Here is a 15,156-nt window from a genome sequence, read left to right on the forward strand (position 1 = left end):
TATAGAACATACTCTGATAACATGTGATGAAATTTGCTAATGGGATTTTAGGTAATGATTTGCTTTTAAGCTTTGGGGATGAGTTCAGAATCTACCCAAAATATGATAATACTGTGCAAATTATTCACTCTCTGGAGGATCCAGATTTTATCTCCCAAAATCTCACCAGAGCACTAAATAGCCTTTTAGTTCTTATTTTAGACCAAAAATTCTGTATATCAAACATGGTATGAATTTAAATCAGCTTTCTGGAATTTGTTATCTCAGCTACTTATTCTCAAATGATCACAGAACATAAATCATTTCTCACCTTTAGCAATGTGTGATACAATGATGAGGGGATGACTACATGCTCTGAATAGACAAACATCCAGGGAAGCTATCAGTAATCAGCTTTTCTTAATAAAACGCTACATCAGCTTTGTCCAATGGGTGTATACCAGTAATGTGTCTTAGAGCAATGAGCACATAAAACCGTTCCTACTAATATTCAGTTATTGTGACCTTTCTGTAAAGAGGAAGGCAAGAAGAGAAAGGGAGAAGAGGAAAGAGAAGCTAGAGTGGATGCCAAGAGCTAACAACCAAAGTAAAAATCCACCTCTCTCAGTGCTGAACAGAGGACATTTGGCACGCTCACCTCCTGGGCCCCCTTGGATCGCGCAACAGTTCTGTATTTGACAGCCTATCACATCCCTCCAGTTGGAAATCTTTATGTAAAGCCATATTACAACATGCACCTTCACTCAAGGAGAAAGAACAGACATGTGCTAAAAGCTAAGAAATCACACAGTGCTTATGGAACACTGAGCAAAGAGAATATTATGGAATCTAGAAACTCTAATTATCTATGAAGATAGATGGTCTTATTTTTTACGTCTGGTTTGCCTATTAGATCGTTTTTATTGATGAGATTAGCTCAATAGTTGTTATTAGTTTTTGAGAAAAACAATCCTTCCTCCTTTTCTTGGATAGACATTCTGTGTATAAAACAAAAGAACCAAACTCACTGTTGTTGAGTCTAATCCAACTCACAGTGACCCCTCCTTGAGTTTCTGAGGTGGTATCTCTGTGGTGGTAGATTGCCCAGTCTTCCTTCTGAGGAGTGGCTGGTAGGTTTCAACCGCCAGCCTTCTGTTTAGCAGTCAAATGCCTCAGGCATTACGCCACCAGAGCTCCCTTTCTGTGTATAAAACCCTTTAAACAGTCTTCTGTCTATTCAGCTACAAAACTGCCTTTCACATTATTTTATTTTTGCCTAGATCTTATGTTTGGACTTTTCCCATGTTCTTAAAAAATTCCTGAAGGGAAAAACAAATGTTCAATGTTGAGAAAGGAAATTAAAGACAACAAAACTTACAGGCTTAGTTATGAACTGACAATTCTGTCATTTCATTAACTCATTCATTCCTCCACTCATTGGTGAAATATATATTAAGTTCATGCTATGGGTCAAACACCATGTAGGCATTGGAGCCGTATTGCTGTTAGCTGCCTTTGAGCTGGCTCCTGACTCATGGGGACCCTATGCACAGTGGAACAAAATGCCACCCAGTCCTGCACCATCCATATAATGAGTTGCAGATTGAACCACTGTGATCCATAGGATTTTCATTGGCTGATTTTTAAAAATTGACTGCCAGATGTTTCTTCCTAGGCAATTTTAGTCTAGAAGCTCTGTTGAAACCTGTTCAATATCATAGCAATTTGCAAATACAAGTTTTTACTGACAGAAGGTAGTGACTGAGCAGGAAGTGCATGACTGGGAGTTGAATCGTGTCTCTTACATGGAAAGCAAGAATTCTACCACTGAACCACTGATGTCCCTTCTTTGGTGTTATAATGGTAAGCAAAACCCACCTGGTAACTGACCTCATGGAGTTACCTTCCCCTTGATTCCTCCACCCAGTTAGGGGCAATAACTAAGATTCTGAAGTACTACAACAACTATGTGGGCTTTTTGTTCTTAGAAAGTTTGTTGGCTGTTGTGAATTACTGTGGATCCTGTCTGATGACTGTGAACTTCTCTGGTTTGATATGAATATGGAGAGGAGATATCATAACATCTAAAATGCCCCAAGGACTTTCTTGAAGGGCAATAATTTAATACTGGAAGAGGGTTTGGGGAAGTAAAGTTATGTATCTACATAATAATGTCCATGGTTTAAATATTAACTGCACCATTTGCAGGTAAATAATTAGTCTCAAAGAAGAATAAATAAGGATGAACCTTGAATAGAATCAGGTCATATATGTAGTGTCTACAATAACCTTCATATTTTCTGAAGGCATTGCTTTAAAGATAATTTTGCTTTTGCCATTTCAGAAAATGGAGAAAAATTGATTTTAGAGGACACTGAAATGTATCTCAGGGGAAGATCAAGATGAAATGAAATGGAATCTATATTCGGGCTAAGGCTGGGCAATAAAAAAAATTTTCTCACTCTGTTTTTTTTTTTTTTTTTTTTTAGTAAAATAACATTGGGCACACTGACAACCACTCATATATTTACAAAAAAGGATTTATAAGTGATTTTAAACAAGAAAGTGGATGGCATTCCCACCCCACCTCCTATACGTTATTTTTCAAATGTGTCTGCAGAGTGTGCATGAAAGTAGAGTGAGGATGAGACAGCTGAGAAGTGCAGTTAGGGAATCTCTTCCTATAAGCATGAGGTTAGTTATTTTAGTTTTGGGCTTGGAGAGTGGTGGCAATGGAAATGCAAAGTTGAAGGCAGAAGCAAAGTGATGTTCAAAGGAAATGAAAAAAAAAATATCATCAATTTGGGAAATAGAATTTCTCCCAGTGGGAAGTGTTCAGCCCCTGGCATGAAGGCAAAGCCAACGTTACTTACTGCTCTGGAGTCTGTGAGGGGCGGCCGGACATGAAGCTGCGGCACTCCTCAGGTGCGGAGGACAACTGGCCTTTATCCACAATGCTTCCTGCCTCTGACCTATCAAAAGGTTCATTCCACCAATCACAACAGATCAGGAAAAAACAAACAAACAAGGAAATGACCCACCGAACTAGCTGCCACTGCCAATACTTCCTAATATTTCATTCAGAAGACATTGTTATATACAACCTCCGTGACTCACAAACTTTGTCACCATAAATCTATGTTGTGAAAATTTATACCCTACCTTGCTTCCTCAAGGCCTAAAAATACCATCTTTATTACAAGCATGGTTATTAACTACAAGGAGGATTTTAAATGTAGGAGTTTCTTCTTATCTTTGTAAGTAACATTTTATATGTAATATGCATAAAACCTGTTCATGTTTACTAGAAGGATAAACAACAAGGTCCTGCTCAGAAAGTTGTCTTTTGCCACATTTAAAATATTACTTACTGAACAGGATAATACGGAATTGGTTATTGCTTTTCCTTTCTGGAAAAAAAAAGTTATCTACAGAAATGACTAAAACATAGATTATTAAGGGTTATGAGATGGAGTTCAAGTATTTGAAAGTTAGGACATAACAAATTGCTACAGAAATGATATTTGTTGGATAGCAAGCTTATTCCTTTTCTAAACTGCAGCTCAACAACCACCAGTGATGCCACTTACATAAAAGAGGTCTTCATTCCTGTTCAGAGTTACAGCACATTGAGAACCACATGAACCATGCAACAGAAGGTTATGTTCTACAGGCATAAGACAAACACAAATAGTCACAGAGCTCAAGCCACCAACCTTTTACCACCTGGGGCCTTAGATTCCTGTTCATTTTCCTCCACTTTTTTCCCTGGTGCTAACTTCTCTGCACTGTCAAGCAAAGCACTGAGAGCCACTCTCCTGAAGACGTTCCCATGAGCTTCTTTGATAAACTGGACCAGCTGGCGGATGTCACAATACAGCCCCTGTTGGGAGGCAAAAGGAAGTTTGGGGAAAGAATGTTGTGTGGTTAAATAGTTATCAAAGGAAGAGAGCGAGAAGGCAATTCCTCATAGGTTTAGATAAGCATTGGATTACAAAAGGAAGCAATTTACTACTGATGAAACCAGTGGCCTACTGCCTCTACATAATTCTGTAGAAATATTACCAAGAACCTTGACTGTCATCCTAAGTATTAAAAAAAGGATGGTTACCATGTTTCACATTCAGAAAGTTGACTGTGCCATTAGAAAGACATCAGTTTACATTTCTAATCATGGGATTCCCAATCTTAAATTTTCTTTTTAATTTTTGACTTCTGAAGAAATGCCTGCAAAAGAAAGGGAGTCAGATTTGTTTTTAGACTAGAGATTTCAGTGTCTGTTCAGCTTCTCCAAATTTTACCCATCACTGTGTTAAAATATGTTAAGTCTTCTAGACACTTCTGAAAAAGCATAACCATTCAAAGAATGGGATATTTTGGTGGATAGATTTAGAAAATAATATGTATGTTGCAGTCCATTTGAACATAAACTTGACTACGAACTTAAGGCTATTTAAACAAATATATTGGCAAATAATTATTTAAAATATATATACAAGACTTTTTTATATATTAAGTTTTTTATCTAGCATTTCCTCTTTTCCTTCCCTTCTTTACAAGAGTCCTAACTGTATTCTTGGCCTTAGGAAAAGTTTCCAATAAAGCAGAAAGTAGAAGCCTAAAAAAACATTTACCTGACAGCTTTGGTTTTCAAAACCTAAGACCATTGGGACATTTATGATCTCTAGGAAAACAGAAGGAAGGGCCATGGAGGAATATGGAGAGAGTGACCATTGAGTCCTGTGGAAACAGAGTGGTGTGTCCTTCCCTCTTCTCTTTGGTAGTTCTTTGGTAGCCAGAGAGGGGACAGGATCCCAAAGAGCCAAGTTCCAGACTCATCAGAGAGTGTTGACCCCTAAGCATGCAGAAGAAAGCACTGTGGAAACAATAGGTGTGGACAGCTGATTGAAACTTGGGCATCTTCCCCAGGCCCTGAGGTTCAATCTAAGACTTGGGCATCTTTACACAACTCCATAAAGTGGGAACTCCAAGAATGCCAAGCTCAACTTCTAGCCATTCTGGTAGGAAGGGGGTTCAAAGCCAACTTAAGATGATTTAAAGAAAATGAAGAAATACAATATTTCTTCTAGACATGAGTTTGCAGATTGAGATTAATAAGCACTTACATATTTATAATAAATGTGTCAAACTACTACTTACTGTGAGGAAATGGCTCCTGTGTTATACACGTGCTCCAAGAATTTTGTTGAATTGGATTTGGCAGCCAGAAAAGTTGAATACCTTTCTGTTTGGGGTTTTGCTTAACATTCAAATTAAATGAATGGTTTCAATAGTTTAGAATAGACTAAAATTAGCATAGAATCCACATATGCAAATGGCCTGAATAATTACTAATAACCAAAAAAACAAACCCACTGCCATTGAGTTGATTCTGACCCATAGCAACCCCCATTGGGTTTCCAAGGCAGTAAAACTTTGCACAAGTATATTGCTTCATCTTTCTTCCATGGAGCACCTGGTGGGTTTGAACCACCAACCTTCTAGTTAGCAGTCAAAGGACTTAGGCACTGCAGCACCAGAGCTCTTTTTCAATTTCTAATAAGAGCCATAGGAGCTCTGGTAGCATAGTGGCTAAGACACTTGCCTGCTAACCAGACGGCTGGCAGTTCAAACCCACCAGCCACTCCTCGGAAGGAAGGTTGGGCAATCCTACTTCCGTAGTGATACTGCCTCGGAAACCCAAGGAGGGGTGGCTATGAGTCGGGGCCAACTCGACGGCACATAACAACAACAACAACAATAAGAGCCATAATGTGTAACAGGTGGCTAAAGTGGAGAACTGTTCCTTTACATCTGGAGAGACCTGAACTAATCTCTTCATGTCAGATCTAGGAGCCTCAATCTTCATTTTAGTATCCCCAACCACAGTCTCCTTGGCAGCAATTAAGCACTAATCTTTTGTAGCCTGGGCGCCCACTCACACTGCTTGCGGCTTCAGTGGTTTAATTAACACAGGCTTTAATAGCGTAGCTGAAAGAACACAGTGCTCAATAAAAGGAAACAAAACCAATTTCAGCAGCATATTGGCATTAAGTTTTTAAAGTAAACATAGTTTTAAATAATGCTTGGTATAAGGTTTTTAAATATTTATGAGCTAACACCCTGTGCTCTAGCACGTTCCCTGTGAAGGGCTCAATGTACTTTCCATCTTCTCCACCAACCATCACAGAAACTCTGAGAGGGAAGAGAACAATGAATTAATCGGCAGATAGGATAATGAGAAAGACCAGGGAGAAATGCATTGCTCGGGCTCTACTGTAAGTTCCTGGTGACACTGGGGAAAATAGATATTTCAACTTTAAAGTGCAGAATTTGTTTCCAACATCACTTCCTTTTACAGGAACAGAGACTGAGAACTCCTGTGGGAAGAAAAGGTGAGCTTCTCACCAGATTCTCAGGACTGTGCAGTTCATGTGTGGTTGAAGCGCAGCGTGTGATGAGGGACTTAAACATGGCACTGACGATAATGCCTTCCACGTTTTGGGCTGTGGATTTGTTGTCCACTGTGGTGAAGTTATTTCCAAACCCAGCCTTGTCTGGAATGCAAATGTACACATTAAAAATAATCTTTCCAATGTGCTACGCAGTATAAAGGAGTAATGCATTACTTGACAACCAGAAATTAATGAAAGGAGATAATAAAAATCTGAGGATTAACCCTCAGTTGAATAATACTCTTTATGTGGACCTGGGCATAAATGAGCCATATTCTCCTTTACGATGAGAACCTCATTTGTGAAATGTTTTCACTGATAGATCTTAGCAACGTTGACTTAATTCAGACTTTTAGACCTAGAGTTTTTTTTTTTTTTTTTTTTTCAGAAGGTGATCACCTAAAGAAAAAAAGAGAATGATCTACCAAATGGTCTCTCAATGTAGAAGCAGTAGAAGCAGTTAATTGATTAATTTTTGGTGGTGAGAACTGCTGGCTTCTCATGGGATTAGTTCAGTCTATCAGAAGCAGGTGAGCTGCGTGTGGAGAGGGAAGAGGGATGGAGGGAGGGGGACTCTCTCGGGTCCTGGAAACATAAAGGGACTGGGTGTTGCCAAGAGCCCCCCAGCACTCCAAGTGGCTTCTTGCTAGCTTCCAGGGCATACATAGAGGGCAAGCCTGTAACCTTGCTGGGAGCCACCTCCTACCTCATACACACGGGAAATGCCGGGGTGAGGGCTGCTGAGGCTATCACCTCTGTGGCATTTTCTGCCAGTTTTTCACATATCCATGCATCTTTCATGGAGCTCTGGTAGCATAGTGCCTAAGGCACTTGACTGCTAACCAGAAGGCTGGCCGTTCAAACCCACCAGCCACTCCTCAGAAGGAAGATGGGGAAATCTACTTCCATAGTGATACTGCCTCGGGAACCCAAGGAGGGGTCGCTATGAGTTGGGTCTGACTCGACGGCACATAACAACAACAACATGTATCTTTCATAGGGGACACAACAGGGATTCCATGATTTTGCTAGAAGAGTCCTCATGGCTTGGGAGCTATCTGTGGGTTGAGGGGTAAGGGCATGCACTGCTCCAAGACTGATTACATGTAAGTGTGCCTGGCTGATTCTCTGTGATCCAAGTCTCCAGAACCCCAGGAGGAATTCAGCACACTAAAGCAATACATACTTCATTACTCACATCTCACTGACTGTGAGTTGACAGGGAACTATCTATGGATTTTATGTTATGGAAAGAATATACTGTATGCTTATAGTTTCTATCTCAAATACTTTAAGAAAGTAAAAAATTAATTAGTTTGTAACCGAGAATTTATCTTGCAATGTCTCAACAACAACTCTCACTTAATTCTTTTTTTTTTTTAAATTTATAACGAGCTTGGTTTAAATCAACTCTGATAACAGAGATTATCTCAGGGGTTCTATAGTAAAGCAATATTTTCTTTTCATGTGATAATGAAACAATAAAACCAGGGATAAAACAAGAAAATGGCTTCTAAACCTATTAAATATATTTTCATGATAAATTAATCAACCACGATTGATCATGCACCATGTATTATATAAACAATAAAAATCTATACTAAGAAATGATTGCTTCTCAGGCTCTAATTAAATGGGTTATTTTACTAAACTCAGGCTTTATGCATCATTTTCATTTCATTGCTGCTTTGGCATTCAAGTGGTATAGGAGGCATTCAGTTTATTACAGATGCGACTGGTGTTCGCTGGTCTCCCCCTGCAATGTGAGTCTCTATACTGGTAGTTTTCTTAAAGCCATGAAGATATAAAATACTTTGTGGGCCTATCCATAGATGCATTTGCCAGTCTTTAAAAATTCAGAATATTTGTGTGTATCAAAACTGTATTACCATTATGCTTACTGCAATCACATGAAATGTGCCAATCTTTCTGCCAGGCACATAATAGTCCCTCACTTCATATTTGTTGAAATAGTGAATATATTCCATTAGTCCCTTGATCTCTGTCTACCTCAGTTGTCATACAATAGAAGTTCAGTTAGAGAAGAGGAATCCCATAAATAGTGGTATAAGGATTGAGGGGCTAAAAGTGCGGATGCCACAAACGTTGCCAGATTCCCACTCACAAGGTAAGTTGCCTTCAGAAAGTGTCAAAAATGTTTCATCAAAGATTGTGTAAAAGCTTTTCTTGCTTATATTCTATTAGACATACACATGCACGCACACATGTATCTTTTTCTCTAAATTCTATCCCCACAAATTTAGTGTGACTCTAAAATACTACCTGCTCCATCTCACAGCAATTTTTCCTTGAACTTAGGTTCAGCTTTACTTACTGTCTGTGACCGGCTCCATACAAAATCCTAGCAAAGCATGCAAGAAGTCCACTACATTATTAAGAGAATCCTTGTTCACATAGTCCCTCATGGTTTGTCGGAACTGCATCTTATCTAGCTTGTAGAGCTTAGTGAGGCAGTTCTGGGCCTGCAATGAAGGAACAAAAGTGAAAAAGTCACAAGTACCAGCTTAAACTACCATATCAGTAGTCTCAGACAGGGACAAGTTTCAGATAGCAAAGGCCTCCATCCTTCCCACCTGGTTGGTACCAGCCAAATTTACTGACCCCTTTTGTCTGAATAAGAAGAGGGAGACTGAACAGGAAGAGAGGGCTAGTTTACTTTGAGGGCTGCTCTTCCAAAAAAACCCAAAGCCAAGGTCTAATGCTGGTCCCAGAAGGAGTTCAGTGTTTCACCACAATCAAGATTTTAAGATGTCAATGGAAAATCTCAACGTGTCAAATTTATTAAGTGATAGGATAGGGATTCCATGTTTAAACCCAAAGGCTTTGTGCAGTGGGAGGAAGCATACCACTCCCATGCTCATCCACTTGGAAATTAAGTAGAGTTAATGGTGGGGGAGGAGGACATGGGAAGTGAGTATCCAGTGTCCTCTTAGGCAGGAAGGAAAGGTCTTTGAAACATTTAAGAGACATACACTCAAGACAAGTCTATTTTGCTTATTTATCTACGTGTGTGTATTTGAATGTGATAGTATGGTATTTAAATAGAAGCTGGCTTTAAGTATATGAAAAGAAAGTGACCATTGGCTAGGCCCTGTTACTTAAAATTATATTTCCTATGACTCAGCAAATAATTTTGCCATGTGGCAAATGGTAAGGGAATAATTCTCACTATCAGGACCAATAAAGTCATAGCCATGGGGAGCAAACTGAATGCTCAGAAACTACCTGGGAATGTTAGAGGGCCTCTTAGCCCTTTGAAATCAGCAAGAGAAAATAAATTTTGCTTGTTGCTTTACTGTTTAAAAACATTTATTACATGGAAGTGTGTCAACATTTACTTTCACCCCATCTCTGTGATGTAGGTTTGTATCCCGATATTACAGCTGAGGAAATTGAGTCTCAAAGTGAAGAATTTTGTCCAAATTAATACAACATACATTGCAGCAAAGCCAAAAGCTAGAAGTCAAGGTCTTGACTCCTAATCCATGCTTATTTCTCTTAGTATACAGTGGCTTTGTTAATAGTTCAAATGATGATTGGGGAAATGCATATAGATACTACCCACTTTCCAAGGGGACTTAAAATGATGGATAATAGAGATTAGTTGATATCTTGAAGATAATGTCTGAATAAATGAGATTAAGAAAGTTCATAATAATGGAATTAAATGGGGGAAATGCCAGAAGAAGTGTGTGAGTTTAGGATCAAGAAGGAGGGTGGTTGGCTGTCATAGGGATACTTACAAAAATATTGTCTGTAGGGAGGAAGCTATTGGCAAACAAATGTACAGGTGTGTGTTATTTCTGTATAAAAATGGTATATATTTTCTCTTTTCTTAATTTCTTTAATAACAAAAATTAAAACATTGTATTGTAAAAAAAAAAAAGAAGAAGAAGAAGAAGGATGGTGGTTGGTTGAGCATCACCTTAATTGAGGACAGAGAATTTTGGACAACCAGGCACATGCATGGAAGTCAGATTAGGAAAGGCAGCCCCTGAGAACTGGTATCTTATTAATGGGCTCTTAATTGTGACCCTAAGAAAATTTAAGTTACATCTATCATTTTGACAAAACATGACTAGGTGAAATTCTTGAAAATATTGAGGTGAGGATACTATAAATGGCTGCAACTTGGAATCAGAAATAGGCTTCTTGCTATGATCTTGTTATAATTTCTTATGTTTGTATCACAAAGTCACATGAATTGCTACATTTTTTCTTTCTTCCTTTATTAGACCCTAAACCAACTGAAGTTGAGCTGATTCCGACTCACAGCACCCCTAGAGGACAGAGTAGAACTCTCTCACAGTGTTTCGAAGGCTGTAATTTTTACAGAAGCAGACTACTGGTGGGTTGGAACTGCCAATCTTTCAGTTAGCTGCTAAGCACTTAGCACCACGGCTTCTAAGAACACTGAAAATTAGGAAGTTTTATTTCCAGAGAGGATGGAAGTTATTGGTTGCCAGATAAGTAAACTTATTTTTTCCCCCTTACAAAACAAATGCTGCTTACTATAAAATGAAGTTTGCAAACCATTGGGTAAAACATGTCCCACATGAAAAATAAATATTTGATTATTATCCCATAAGGAATTTGTGAAGAATAGTTACAAAGTGCTTTAAAATCCTGAATGCAAAAAAAAAAAAAAAATCCTGAAGTACAAATTATTCTATGTTCTCTATAAAACACATGAAAAAAGGCATAGTTACAATCTATTCTTGAATCTAATAGAATGTCTGAATGAGTTAATGGAAAGTTTAAGCAGGAATTGAATATCAAACATTAAATATTTTGTTTCTGAATGAATAACTTAACTTCTCCAAAAGAGATATAAAATTCTTAAAAAGTGAATTCTTTTTCAATAATTCAGCACTACTAGCTAATGATTAGGTTAATCTGAGAAGCATTGAGGAATTATATACTGAAATTTCCAGGAACTTTGATAAATATAATTGCCATAACCTTCTGTTTCTTAAAACAAAGATCTGGGAAGCTTCATCTAGTAGAGGCGATAAATACTCCTAACATTTTAAAGGTTAAATAACTTCAGAAAAAGTCAATGCTAGAAAATTCTGGAAATATCTAGATCCTTCAATTAGTTATTTTCATAGGATAATCTCTCTCACCACTCTTGGATAGTGTGTTTACTGAGCATGAATTAGCACATATAATTTCTATAATGAGTATTGAACTGGGAAATCAGATAATAGAGAAATTTCCACTTATGTCAACAAAGCTGAAAAGGCAGGTAGAAAACTGGCTGGCCACCATGATAGGGAACATTTAATATGTTTGGGGAGGAAAGTGTGGTGGATTATGCAGTAACAAGAGTCTCTAAAATGAGTTCTGATCCAACTAGCTATGCTTTTTTTTTGATTCTAGAAAGACAGATTCTGGTTGTCAGAGCCAGTTTTTTACCTCTTACCATGCTTTTTACTGTATTTTAGTGTTTTCATTTCATGGAATTTGTCTTTTACAGGAGGAATGATATGGTTTATTTAACCTTGATGACACTTACTCTTTTTGTGATAGAATTCAAAGTCAAAGATGAAAAATCACGTATGCATATGCAAAATGGAGGCAATATCAGCCTTCTAGTCATTATTAATTCTTATGTTTGTTATTTGGGAGCTCTGGTGGCATAATGCCTAAAGCATTTGACTGCTAACCAGAAGACTGATGGTTCAAACCCACCAATCACTCCTCTGAAGGAAGGTTGGGCAATCTGCTTTTGTAGTGATACTGCCTCAGAAACCCAGGGAGGGGTCACTATGAGTTGGATCTGACTCAACAGCAGTGAGTATGTTTGTTATTTACTTCAAATTCTAGATATGGTCAAAATTTTCAAGTTTCAGAATTTAGAACCCCCCATACACATAAGAAACTAACATAATACAACATAATAGAAAATAAAAGCATGAATGGAAGAAATATGACTGATAGATGATAGATCAATGGAAAGGCAGGCAGACAGATGATAGAGAGATAGCTAGGTAGCTATATAGATGACACAAACAAATTAGAGAAAGAAAAAGAAGAAAGGAAGGGAGGGAGGGAGGGAGGGATGAGAGGAGGGAAGAAATTCATCATGCTAATTCTGTGTGAATATTTCAAGACAAAACTTAATGCCACGGAATAATGGGCTGGCAATAAATTTTGACATGATCCTCAAACTCTGCTAACTAGGCCACAGGGTTTTCTGGACTCAAATTTGCATCAAATCCTTATCTTTAAGAATGTTTTGTTATGACTTCCATTTAAACGTACAAATGAGGCAACTGGCCCCGCTTGGATTTGCTGTGGAGGTAGGTAATTGCTCACATCTGAAGGGGAAAGTAACAATCAGCAGGGAAAATAAAGTGAGCTAGCTGAAGACCATGATCCATTACAGAATTATGCCCAGCAAGCCAAACACAGAGTTTCAAGTTTCACACAGTTCAAAGGGACATGATCTCAAATACCTAGAAGTCAAGGTTCACACTCAAAAAGCAGCCAGAAAAAATGACTAACTACTTTTATAGTCCTGTTTTGTCCCAATAAGGGCCATTTTCCATATCTAAGTAAGAACAAAAAATGAAATCCTAAACTTTGACCTCTTTCTCTAATATAAAACATGTTTCTACTATACCCAGGCAGGCGATCAAAAAGGCATTTGCCACAGACCATCTGTAGCTTGCTGAGTGTGTTTTTTTTTTTTTTCAAAATCTTTCAAACTATAATTCTTTGTAAAATCTTTCAAACTACCATTCATACTTTCCAATTATACATCCTTTTACCAACTGAGAGTTGGCCTGCCTTCTGCAGAATTATTTTTCCAATTAAACTTTCCTCAGCCTGAGTTTTTGATGTCTTGAGATATTTTATAGAAATTGCCAATCCCTCCTAAGACAGTATTAATTACCATTATGGAATATAATACTTTTCAGGAAACACTGACCCTCATTGTCAAAGGACTCATTCCTAAATTGGATGGAGGGAAGAGGGAGAGGTAATGGAATCTACTTTAATTCTCTTACATTCTCCCGGAATACCTGGTGTCTCAGACGATCTCCAGAGAGCCCCCGGTGTCCTTCTCCGCAACCATAGGCACATCCCAAAGACTTCACTATTTTGATGAGCATGGTTAGAGCAAGCCTATGGTTGCTTACAGGTGTACTTTCATCCTGTACCCATGAACAAGAAAGAAAATCTGTTTACTTTGCCATTGAAATCCCTCTGCTACTAAGATTCTATTTTATGATTAACTTATGTTTATATATTTTATAGTGAGTGCTTACATTTTTAGAAATCTGAGAAGAACTGTCAAGGGCTAAAAAGTAAGCTAACTTTTCTAAAGTCTAGTACATCACTTAAAAGAAAGAATGGTTAAGCACTCAGTTGCTAACTGAAAGGTTGGTGGTTCAAACCCACCTACTGGCTCCATAGAAGAAACACCTATTGATCTGCTTCTGTAGAAATGACAGCCAAGAAAGCCCTATGGGTAGTTCTACTCTGTCACAGGGTCACTATGAGTTGAAAATGACTCAGTGACACCTAACAACATAACAAAAACTAATGCTAAAGGATATGAACAAAGAACTCTTTAGTAGAAGACATGCTTTCATAACCTTGATGGACTAGACAGAGAGTAATGACTATCAATGAGGAAAGAAAAAGTAAATAGATTTTTCTAGAAGATACTCTCATCAGCGGTCCTCTGATAATAAAACTAGGCAAGGATGACTGCAAAATTTCTGGAATGGATAAGTCTGGAATTTTAAAATCTCTTGGCAACTTCTGGCATTTCTGAGGGATTTTTCTGTGTACTTTCACTGTATTGTATAGACATGCACAAGAAAAGGGAGAATATGCAGAACTTTATGAAACATTCAGCTTGATCCTCTCCCTTGAAGCATAAGTAAGAATCTCTCCTATGATGAATTATGAGGCTTATTATCACTCTCTCTTTTGCTCCATCTAATCTTTATTGCTGTTGGAGGACATGATTTCCAGAAAAGGAACTTTCTTATTTCTAAAAGGTATAAAGAAGCTGTTGCTAAGGAATGTCATGGTCCGGGGAGGAAGAGCCATTACCTTCAGGAAACTTCAGCCTATCTCAGCCCTCCTTGATGTATGTCTTCAACACATACATCATGGCCTAGTCCTTCAGTGTTCCTTAATTGCATAAGACATTAGACAAATTAACCAATCTGTTTGTGCTTTAGTTTCCTCACCTGTGAATTGAGGGTTAATAGCTGCCTTTCCCACTTTGTAGGTTTACTGTGCAGAGCAAATGAACGAATGGATAGGAATTGCTGTGTAAATTATAAAGAGTTTTTCCAGTTATATGATCAAGTTGATACTTCCACTTTGGGACTACACACATAGAAAAATTACCTAAATGTGGGTGGATTGTGGGATGACAATGTGCTCTAATGTGGTAGGGTAGAGTCTCTTCCTTAATGCTATGCAGTTGGTCTTCCTTTGCTAATCTGTAGCCTCATGTAATGAGTATGGTGCTAGACTGAAACATTCATCTTCTCAGTTGCTGCAAGTGTTGGTGGGTGACAGCTGTCAGCTGAGTGCTTCTCCAAAAGTTGTCCTCTATTAAAGAGAGCTATTTAGCCCAAAGGAGCTCTGGTAGCATAGTGCCTAAGGCACTTGACTGTTTACCAGAAGGCTGGCGGTTCAAACCCACCAGCCACTCCTCAGAAGGAAGGTT

At 38.2% G+C, this 15,156-nt stretch overlaps 1 protein-coding gene across 1 annotated transcript in view; it reads right to left on the reverse strand.

Annotated features, from left to right (window-relative positions):
- Nucleotides 1-15,156, reverse strand: part of UNC80 (unc-80 homolog, NALCN channel complex subunit) — a 282,090-nt gene that overhangs the window by 175,819 nt on the left and 91,115 nt on the right. Inside the window, exons 14-18 of the mRNA XM_042782808.1 lie at nucleotides 13,472-13,618; nucleotides 8,770-8,917; nucleotides 6,388-6,536; nucleotides 3,696-3,862; nucleotides 2,853-2,951 (exon numbers count right to left, since the gene is read on the reverse strand). Coding sequence (XP_042638742.1) covers nucleotides 2,853-2,951; nucleotides 3,696-3,862; nucleotides 6,388-6,536; nucleotides 8,770-8,917; nucleotides 13,472-13,618 — 710 coding nt within the window. The remainder of the gene's footprint in view (nucleotides 1-2,852; nucleotides 2,952-3,695; nucleotides 3,863-6,387; nucleotides 6,537-8,769; nucleotides 8,918-13,471; nucleotides 13,619-15,156) is intronic.

The sequence above is a fragment of the Orycteropus afer genome, unplaced genomic scaffold (assembly GCF_000298275.1).
Source record: "Orycteropus afer afer isolate SDZICR_OR568_19922 unplaced genomic scaffold, OryAfe1.0 scaffold00002, whole genome shotgun sequence".
NCBI lineage: Eukaryota > Metazoa > Chordata > Mammalia > Tubulidentata > Orycteropodidae > Orycteropus > Orycteropus afer.